Source organism: Rutilus rutilus (genome assembly GCF_951802725.1).
Source record: "Rutilus rutilus genome assembly, chromosome: 8".
NCBI lineage: Eukaryota > Metazoa > Chordata > Actinopteri > Cypriniformes > Leuciscidae > Rutilus > Rutilus rutilus.
In genome coordinates this window covers 18,682,158-18,693,391 of record NC_140222.1, presented here as the reverse complement: position 1 = coordinate 18,693,391, position 11,234 = coordinate 18,682,158, and the positions used below count along the sequence as shown (strand labels likewise).

Sequence of the window (11,234 nt, the reverse complement as noted above, 5' to 3'; positions counted from 1 at the left end):
ATTGTGTTTTTAGAAGATTATTTATTCACAAAGCATTGATAATTAATGAGTGGTATAGTATCTTCATTCTGCTTGTTGTTCTTGGAAGCTTCTTATAAGCAGTTACTAATTTTGGACATCTAGTTCAGAGATATGGTATGGAAATAGAAGATAATGATGATGTTATCTGGGATTCTGGAAACTGACGTATTGTGCTGTCCTAAACTTTTGCTTTTAAATGATGACTCGTCTTCAAAAAGTTGACTCGTCTTCAAACTCCTCGAAAAAGTTGTTTTTCCCTGGATTAACTGCAGCTAATAAAATTCTTGCATTACGCTTGCAGTCTTCACACACTTTAGCTTGGTCACACTGGATTCTTTCCTGGACATTGTGAACATGAAGCATCAGTGGCAAGAACACACAGGGCCAATAAATAAACTATTTCAGCATGGATAAAGGCCATTTCTAGAATTAAGAACTTGCTGTAAAAAAGGCATGTTTAAATGTCTTTATACTGTACTTGTATTGTGGAATTTTATTTATTTATATGTTATAGATTGTCTATGATTGTGCCTAATGTGATTCAGAGATAGAGAAGGGGGTTTTAAACGGTTGCTGTGATATTTTTGTTTCCACAGTCCACTTGCTTTTATTTTTTTGTCACTGTTATGAACGCTGCTCTTGTCTTCTAACATTTCATAATAAAAGTCCCAAGAACATAAAAGACAGAGACCCTCCATTATACACAAACACAAGACCATCATTCAGTGTGAGAAACACTGACTCATAACCCGTAATATCTAGTGATGAATTTGCAGCAAATTTCTGTCATTTATTCAGTTTTTGCATCTGAAACATCATGTTTGTGTTTCTTACAGAATTCTGAAATGACGGAGGTGGTTTATACATGTTTAATCACAGATAAATGATCAAACTCTCTGATTCTGTTTGTTTACAAATGATGTGCTGATTATCATATTGACATTTGTGTTTTACACTGTATTACTTTTAAATTAAATTAAAATTACAGTTGTTTTAAATCACGTTTTTTGATTCCTTTAGACTGATATCGATATCCACTTTTGGTCACAACAAAATATTTTGTCTGTTCATTAAATCATGGTAAACTCATAAACGTGGAATGTGTGGCACGCATTCATATTTCAGTGTATTGATTATTGATAAAGCTCTTGGGTGCACACACTGGTGCACAGTAGTACATAGTATAAATGCCTTATTTCATTTGATTTCAAATAGATAAATTCTTTAAATTCATAATTATGCATCTAACTTGAACACAAACATGCAACACAAGTATGGCAAAGCAAGGTTTTATTCTCTTAATACTCCTCCACAATGACAACTGAAAAAACTGATGCGTTTTATGCTAGAATATTTATAAAAAAGCAAAAGCTGAATGAATGAAATGTTCTGACAGTAAAATTATCTATAACTCCTGTATGAACACAGAACATCAGAGCAACACTAAGAGCATTTAACACTTCAGTCCACATAATGTGGTGTCTATATTTTTACAAGGTTTTCAAGAAGGCAATCATTCAAAAAATTAAGCATGAAAAAAATTGAATAAAAACAAAAATGATAATGTAACAGTGTAAGTGCTTCAAATAAAACAAGTAAAATAAATTCAAATTAAATTCTGCAATATTCTGTAAATGTGTAACTATAATCAAGCCTTCTTACAGAGTGTAACATGATAAATTACACTAATCAGTCAAACTGACTCTTAAAAACAAGAAACCAGTATCATCAGCATCAGTGCAAACAGCAGACTATAACATCAACTTCATAATGAATGAAAGCATGCTTCTGTATTTATGCCAAATCAAACAAAAATATTAACTTATTAGTTTCACATCTCGAAAGCACACATGGCTTGACTTCAAACTCTGTTAATGTGTATATTGTTACAATGACTATAAATTATCACTGATGGCAGTCTCATCGTTCTCTTTTTCTTTCTCCTTCAAAGGTTCACTTGGTCCGTTATTTTCCGCATCATCTGTGAGAAGACAAAGAAAGAATCACAGAGTTAAAAAGAGAAAGAAACAGTCTTACGTCTGCATATAACACTGATGCAGCATTGCATTTAAATTTACTGTATTAATGGTGTTATTTAAATGAACTAATGAAGCCATATTAACATAAAGATTTAATGCTGAGTGTTATCAACAGAGTCAGGGCTCCTGCTGTATTAATTAAACTGTTTGTTCAATTTACTCACTTAACTGACCAGGAGTGGCACTGAAAAATGATAAATGCATTCATTAAAAAAATAGTGTCACTCATAGTCTATTGTGTTTCAAACAGTGAAGAATCTACTCAAAAGGGAAAATGTATATATTATACAAAATAATGAAATACAATAATTGAATCTGTGAAAACTAAACAAATCTTTCTTTTAAATTGCAAGTTGTTATATAATATACTGTATGTTATATATGGAATAAGTTTTCTTAAATGTATTACAAGGTTAATATCTGAATGTCAGTGAAAAGTAGAAAAGTATTTGTAAGAATTCTCTGTAGTGAAGGCAAGAAAATCTGACAAAATTGTAAAGTTAAAATAAAAAGAGATCGAGGTCATCTTTATCTTTAAATTCGTATTAATGGTGTTAATGTTGTAATAATGTCTGAATGAACAAGAGGAATGAATCCATATCACACATCTTACAGTGTATGCCCATCCTGATTTTGATTTCCTTGCTGGAAACAAACACACATTTTAATCTTTTGTAAAACTTTCATTTTCACTGGCAAACTACCTTTGAAAACTAGCAAATCACAATTTCATACTCAAAAGCACTTCCTGTATTAATCTGGTATCTTGTAACAGATAAACACTGATAATCACACCGTGTGCTTCTACTTTTAGAAGGCGAATAAAGCCAGCCAATCAGATCAGATCGTATTGGATGGAGAAAGTGTTCTGCCAGTAATTTTAGTTTGTGCTGAAGTTGCTAAATAATCTTATCAGACCAAACATCTTCATTATCTAATTTTAAACATTTGCCTTGTACCGTTCTTAAATTGTTCAGTGTGCAGATATGTGTTCACAGTATGAACTTGCAGAAGTACCATGTTGCTTTTAATTAATTATACTTTTAGTAACATTTATTTATCTTATTTAAATGCCAAAGCTTATTTTATGTTTAGTTGATAGAAATGCATAACCTCTCTATCTCAGGATCTGTCCAGTATATGATGCACTATTACTCTTCAGTCTAAAGTTAAACAGCTCAAGATCAGTGCCGTCTTTAATGTTTCTGTATTAATGGTGTGTCTTTGTAATGTGTTAAAAATATATTTAAAATATGTAATATCTCCATTATAGATTAATGAGGGCACATCATACACAGACACAGCAAATAGTGCAAATGTTGCTGAGATCAAACACTGTCGTATCTGCAGTTACTATGTTCAGTTTGAGTTTTCTACAGACACACAGATGCAGATCACAGTAGATCAGTGTCTGCCCTTCATCTGTTATTGTTTAACTTCAGACTTTACTCAGGTTTATTTCCAAATTATGTAAACTCTGGGTGATACTTACTCCTAAGCCTTTTTTTTAGTTTAGAGATCTTCCAGCGATGGTAAATCACACCAGCAACTGCAAACAGAACAGCAACAATCCCTGCTATAGCACCTGGAGACAGACCTGAAACTGTAATGATAAAGACAGACATTAGTGTGAGTGTGTCTGATCTATAACACACACTATAAACATCAGCACTATATAACCTGAGTGTAGATCTGATACTGTAATGATAAAGACAGACATTAGTGTGAGTGTGTCTGATCTATAACACACACTATAAACATCAGCACTATATAACCTGAGTGTAGATCTGATACTGTAATGATAAAGACAGACATTAGTGTGAGTGTGTCTGATCTATAACACACACTATAAACATCAGCACTATATAACCTGAGTGAAGATCTGATACTGTAATGATAAAGACAGACATTAGTGTGAATGTGTCTGATCTATAACACACACTATAAACATCAGCACTATATAACCTGAGTGTAGATCTGATACTGTAATGATAAAGACAGACATTAGTGTGAATGTGTCTGATCTATAACACACACTATAAACATCAGCACTATATAACCTGAGTGTAGATCTGATACTGTAATGATAAAGACAGACATTAGTGTGAATGTGTCTGATCTATAACACACACTATAAACATCAGCACTATATAACCTGCTGTTCTCTTACGAGAGTTCTCTCGTACTGCGTTTTAACCAAAACGCTACGGGAAAAGTCTCTTTTTCACGAAACACTGAAGCAAAAAATTATCCTTAATTTTCATATATGTAAAACGCGTTGCGGCAGCAGCAGTCAGCTATGGCGAGACGGCTTGTTCGCTCATTGGCTGCTCTGCGGCAACTGCATAAGCCTATCGAGCGAGGCCTGAGGTGACGTCAGGCCAATGAGGGCGCTTCGCGCCCTCCTCGCCGAGACGGGCGTGGCTTACCTCTATTAAAGGAGCTCGAGAAGGCTGATTCACTTGATTTTAATCTCTTCAGCGAAGCGCACGCATCGCTGGATCACGGAAGCAAGCGTCGTTCGAAGCAAGCACTTCAGCGGGACGAGCCCTCGAAGCCGCTGGCCAACGCCGCCTTCTATAGCCGTACCTGCTGCGCTTTCCGACGCCCATATCCTTTATTGCATATTGCTCTATTTTCTGTGTGTGTGTTCGCTACAACACTCACCCCTAAAAGAGCTGCGTCTTTGTAAAGATGCCTTCCTGCGGCTCGTGCCGAGCCCCACTCACCGAGGGAGACAGTCACGTCATCTGTGTCTCCTGCCTGGGTGAGGACCATGCAGCGCTCGCGCTCGCTGACGGCGGCTGCCCTCACTGCGAGCTTTTGCCGATGGTGACTCTGAGGACTCGCCTGGCATCCTTCTCGAAGCCTGCATTCACCACCGCGATGCCGCGCTGTAAAAAGCGCCGCTCGCAGCGGGTCCCGGAACCCGCTCCAGCCCGACCAAGCTCGCCGGTTTGCCCGCCAGCTTCACCGGCCTCTCTCGAATCACTTCCTGATGCTCAGCGCCCGCAGTCTGCCGCCGCTTCATCAGAGGAAGTTGTTTCAGAGGCCGCGTCGGGGGAAAAGGATTCCTGCTCTCTGCTGGCTTCAGGCAGCGAGGATTGGGCGAGCTCCGAGGATCTCGCGCCTCCTGCCCGCAAGCCCACGACGAGAGCCAACATCGAGACAGAGCTCATGCGAGTACTCGCGCTGGCCGCGGCGAGCCTCGGCCTCGAGTGGTCTGCACCGGAGCCCCCCTCTCGAACCCGGCTGGATGGTAGCTTCCTCCCTGGTGAGCGCACTTCTCCGGAATCAAAGCCCGCTCCTTTTCTTCCTGAGTTGCACGAAGAAGTTGCGAAGGCCTGGAACGCGCCCTACTCTGCGCGAACGCGCTCATCTGTGTCGCCTGCATTTTCCTCACTGGATAATGCCAAAGACCGAGGCTACCTCTCTCTTCCGCCGGTGGAACAGGCGATAGCGACCCACCTTTGCCCGCCCTCTGCTGGACGGCGAACTAAACCGGTGTTGCCCTCGAAAGCCTGCCGCATGACGTCGACGCTGCTCACGCGAATTTTCTCCACCGCTGGGCAGGCCGCGTCATCGCTACACACCATGGCTACGCTGCAGATTTACCAGGGTGATCTCCTCCGTAAGTTGGACGAGATGGGACCTGATGCTATCTGCATCGCGGACTTAAGGAGTGCTTCTGATCTCACGCTCCGAGCTACTAAGGCTGCCGCACAAGCCATGGGACGGTGTATGGCTTCCGCCACTGTCGCTGAGAGGCACTTATGGCTGACGCTCACGGAGATGGCCGATTCCGAGCGCACCGCGTTTCTCGATGCCCCACTGTCTTCCACTGGCCTTTTTGGTTCTTCTCTCTCCGAGTTCGTGGAGAGATTTACCGAAGCCCAGAAAGCGTCTCAAGCCTTCAAGCACTTCCTACCGAAGCGCTCCAGTTCTGCAGCGAGTCGTGATAAACGGACTCCGCGGAGCTCTCAGCCTCAGCCCCCACCTTCGGCCGCCTCTTCGCAGCAGCCACAACAGCGCAGCTCGAGGCCCCGCTCTCGGTCTAGCGCCCGGCGCCCCACTACGCGCGGGCCGCGGTCGAGGATTGTGGTGAAACCGGAAGCCCCGAAGTAGTCCTAGCAAGCCTAGGAAAGCGCAGGTGTGTGAGTCCCGTTGCGACCGGCCTCTCACCCAAGCGCCCCGCTGTTTCAGTCCCAAGATTTGCGACTGTTCCAGCGTTTTCTGCAGAGAGCAAGTCCGCACTGTTGCCCGCTTGCCTGCACACAAAAGCCGTTCTCACGGCTACCCAGATAAATCCCAAAAAGAGTGTATTTTCTGGTGTCCCGGCCACGGCCGATGGTGCTATAAATGTAGTCTCGATGCCCACTCCTCAGTGCCCATCACTACACACAAGCACAGCCCTACACTTAGGGCTCGCGCACATAAAATCGACTCAGGTCGATTGCGCTTCCAACATAGTGAAAGTGCCCACTTCCCAGTGCCCACGAACACTATGTCTAACAGATCACAGGCTCTCTGTAAAAACGAGACCTGTGAGCAGTAAGCAGTAAATGTGCCCGCTCCCAGCCCACATCTACTCGCTCACATGAGTCCCATGAGACTTTCTCAGTCCTCCCTCACTCAGCTAAGCACTGTAGTAAGGTCGAGGACGAGCGTTCCGCCCGCTGTATTAAGCGCGCGCCCCGCCTCAAATGCCACAGGCATAACGCCTATGTTTTTATCCCCCGAAGCGCCTCTGTCGCACGGCGAACAGAGCGCGTTCCGTATCCAGCCCCAAGCCAACCATGCAGAAGCATGGGCAGCGCTTCCAGGGGTTTCGGACTGGGTGCTAGGCATTATAAAGAGAGGCTTCTCGCTACAGTTTTGTCGACGCCCTCCCCGCTTCACAGCGCGCGTCGAAACTACGGTGTCGTTGGAAGTAGCACACCTACTTCGAGCCGAAATATCAAAACTGATAAGCAAAGGGGCGATAGAGCGCGTTCCCCCAGCTCAAAGCGAAGGGGGGCTATACAGCAGATACTTTCTAGTCCCCAAAAAGGACGGCGGTATCAGACCCATACTGGATCTAAGACGGCTGAACAGAGTATTAGTGAAACGCAGTTTCAGAATGCTCACAACCAGCAAAATCCTCGCGCATGTTCGCCGAGAAGACTGGTTCATGTTGATAGATCTGAAGGACGCGTATTTTCAAATACAGATAGCGTCACATCACAGGCGATACTTGAGATTCGCCTTCGAGGGTCAGACATACCAGTATACAGTCCTGCCATTCGGCTTGTCCCTGGCACCTCGTACATTTACGAAATGCATGGACGCAGCGCTCGCTCCTCTCAGACTCAGAGGCATGCGAGTGCTGAACTATTTGGACGACTGGCTGATCCTAGCTCAATCACGATCACAGCTCGTGGAGCACAGAACCATTTTACTCGATCACCTCGAGAATCTTGGTATCACGGTCAACTGGACAAAGAGTTCACTGAACCCCAGTCAAACGATTTTGTTTCTGGGTGTCGTTCTGGACTCACAGTCTATGACAGCGCGGCTGTCACCACAGCGCGTGTTGCTCATTCAGCGCGCGGCGAGATCTTTCCGCCGCGGCGCTTTCACCCCGCTCAGGAAGTTTCAAAGGATGCTGGGTCTCATGGCCTCAGCATCGTCAGTTCTCCGGCTGGGCTTGCTCCGCATGCGCCCGCTGCAGTTCTGGTTGAAAGCGCGGGTACCGCGCGGAGCGTGGGTGTCCGGTCGATTACGCCTCAAGGTCGATCAGAACTGTGTTACAGCCCTTGTGCCTTGCATGGCGGACGACTGGTACCGATCAGGTGTAAGCCTGGGGACTTCCTCGGGGGTGAGGATGGTGTCGACAGACGCATCCACCTCGGGATGGGGAGCGCTGCTCGAGGGCAGACCGTTCTTCGGCCTGTGGTCAGAACGAGAAAAGCTCCAACACATAAACTGCCTAGAAATGCTGGCAGTGCACAACGCGATGACGCGTTTTTGTCCCCACATCAAGGACCAACACGTCATAGTCCGTTCGGACAACATGGCTGTGGTGTCCAACATAAATCGCCAGGGCGGTCTGAAATCCACATCCCTGTACAGGCTGGCGAAACGCCTCCTACTATGGGCTCAGCACAACTTACGCTCGCTGAGAGCAGTGCATGTACCTGGGCTTCAGAATGTGGGCCCAGACAGACTGTCCAGGAACAACGTTCCCCCGGGCGAATGGTCTCTACACCCACAAACAGTCCGGCTGTTGTGGGAGAGATTCGGCAGAGCAGAGGTGGACCTATTCGCGTCCCACGAAAAGCTCACTGCCCCGCGTTCTTTTCAAAGACCGACAGCGCGCTGTCCAGAAGGTGGCCGCGCTGCCCGCTATACGCCTTTCCCCCCGTCTCCCTCCTGCCACAGGTGTTGGAACGGGTCAGGAAAACAAAATGCCCAGTGCTGCTTGTAGCACCGTTCTGGGAGAACCAAGCATGGTTCCCAGTCCTGATGCAGTTGGCAGACATCGCTCCATGGCCAGTGCCGTTGAGGAGAGATCTCCTCTCGCAGGCCGGGGGCTCGATTTGGCACCCACACCCGGAACTGTGGTCCCTTCATGTGTGGGCGCTCAACGGATACCCGTTGGTCTCGCAGAGGGAGTCATGAATACCATCACTCAGGCTAGAGCGCCGTCGACTCGGCGGCTTTATGCTTCGAAGTGGTCGGTTTTCTCCGGCTGGTGTACAGCTCGGAGCCTTTCACCCCTCGAATGTGAGGTAACGGAGGTTCTCTCCTTCCTACAAGAGCTGTTGGATAAGGGCAGACCCCCTTCCACGCTCAAAGTGTATGTGGCGGCTATTTCAGCGTTCTCCGGTTCAACGCTGGGTCAGTCACTGGGAAGGAATGATTTAGTCATCCGCTTCCTCAGGGGAGCTAGGAGACTGAATCCACCCAGACCTCCTTCAGTCCCTATGTGGGACCTTTCTACGGTCCTGGCGGCCATGAAAGGTGCCCCTTTCGAGCCTATCCAGTCTATTAGCCTCAAACATTTGTCTTTCAAAACAGTGTTTTTGATGGCTCTCGCTTCAGTGAAGCGCATAGGCGATCTGCACGCGCTCTCTGTGAGCCCGGCGTGCTTGAAGTTTGGTCCTAATGACTCTAAAGTCATACTCAAACATAAGCACGGCTATGTGCCGAAATCCCTCAACACGCCTTTTCGGGCTCAGGTTATTTCCCTGGCTGCCCTGCCGGCATCGAGTGAGGAGGGGGACTCGAGTTTTCTTTGCCCTGTTAGGGCTTTAAGAGCTTATATGTCCCGCTCTGCTGTCTTCAGACAGACAGAGCAGCTCTTTGTCTCATTCAGCGGACGTTCCAAAGGAATGGCTGTTTCGAAACAAAGTCTATCCAGATGGATAGTTGACGCCATAGCGCTGGCTTATACTGCCAAGGGCATTCTATGCCCGTTGGGAGTTAGAGCGCACTCTACGAGGGGCGTTGCCTCCTCGTGGGCTTGGTCCAGCGGGATTTCCCTACAGGATATATGTACGTCGGCAGGCTGGGCCTCTCCGTCTACATTTATCAGGTTTTATAACCTAGAGGTTCCCACCTTACAGGCTAAGCTTTTGTCGGTGTAATCTATTCAGCTGTCTAGTCAGACCTCTGAAATCGCAGGCGCAATGCGCTACCGACTATCTTGGGCAGAACTGTGTAAGACCCACATTTCCCACATTAGTTCAGGCTCCCTACCCTGTCTATGTAATGTCATATTTGCGTCTGTGGACATGTCTATATAAGGACGGAGGGAAACCCCTCCTGTCTTTAGACTCTCCCTGTGAGGTCACGTTAAGTCTGCGACGCTACAGTATAGGGAATTAAGGCCCCCCCCCCCTTATTTCCTGACTCTGTGTGAGTCAATCTGGTGATTATGCACTGTATGCCTGAAATAGCTTCCGGTGATCAGTGTTTTTATCCCAGCACGCACGGCGTTTTGCAAGGGGTTCCCGTAGCGTTTTGGTTAAAACGCAGTACGAGAGAACTCTCGTAAGAGAACGTACTCGGTTACTAACGTAACCTCGGTTCTCTCTAGAAGAGGGAACGAGTACTGCATTCCCTGCCGTGCGTTTGGTTCACTCTGGTTCGCTTCGGCGATCGCAAAGCGCCCTCATTGGCCTGATGTCACCTCAGGCCTCGCTCGATAGGCTTATGCAGTTGCCGCAGAGCAGCCAATGAGCGAACAAGCCGTCTCGCCATAGCTGACTGCTGCTGCCGCAACGCGTTTTACATATATGAAAATTAAGGATAATTTTTTGCTTCAGTGTTTCGTGAAAAAGAGACTTTTCCCGTAGCGTTTTGGTTAAAACGCAGTACTCGTTCCCTCTTCTAGAGAGAACCGAGGTTACGTTAGTAACCGATCCCGCTAGACGTTTGTACTGACTGTATACCCACCAGGGCACAATACAGATTTTATCAAATAATTTGCTAATTTTCTATCAGTTAGTACTGGCCCCAGATAAAATCCTAATTGTTGATGATATTAATATCCATGTAGATAATGAAAAACATGCATTGGGATTGGCATTTACATACATTCTAAGCTCTAATGGAGTTAGACAACACGTGTCAGGAATGATTATAAGTCCTCAGGTCTTTGTTGGTTGTTGTTTATCATTGGCCCGATATGAAAAATTATGCCGATATGCCTTTCCAAAGAGATAACATGTTGATTATCTGCCTACAATAACTCACATGTGTGCTAGAAAACATATCATGTTAGCAGTGTGGTCATTCTTGAATTGAACTTTGTCATCACATAAATAATGTGACACTGAAGACTGAGAGATGTAAAAATTCAGGTTTACCATCACAGGAATGAACTGTCATGAACCAAGTTTCTCTCTCTCCTATTTAGTCACACACACACTCTTACACACACACACACACACACTCATTTCCTCACGTGTTCTCTCTGCTTCAGCTGTTCCTCATTATTACCAGCATTTGCGCTGATCTTCTCACACCTGTCCTCCCTTTCCTCTTGATTATGTTTGCTACTTCTAGCCTTCTCTCTATCTGCTACCTTGCGAGATTATTTTGTATCAAGCTGATGTCTGAGATTCCTATTTCTCTCCAACTTTGTCAAAACCTGTCTGAGTCCTGTCGGAGTCCTGTTTGGTGAAGTAT

The 11,234-nt window shown here is 45.7% G+C and overlaps 1 protein-coding gene across 3 annotated transcripts in view; it reads right to left on the bottom strand.

Moving 5' to 3' along the window:
• Positions 1–1,294: 1,294 nt before the first annotated feature.
• LOC311295892 (uncharacterized protein) overlaps positions 1,295–11,234 on the bottom strand; it is a 36,754-nt gene continuing 26,814 nt past the window's right edge. For all 3 annotated transcript variants that reach the window (XM_084417440.1, XM_084417441.1, XM_084417442.1), the window contains 2 exons: positions 3,553–3,663; positions 1,295–2,002 (listed from right to left, as the gene is read on the bottom strand). In XM_084417440.1, the coding sequence (XP_084273566.1) occupies positions 1,917–2,002; positions 3,553–3,663 (197 nt within the window). In that variant the 3' untranslated portion in view covers positions 1,295–1,916. The remainder of the gene's footprint in view (positions 2,003–3,552; positions 3,664–11,234) is intronic.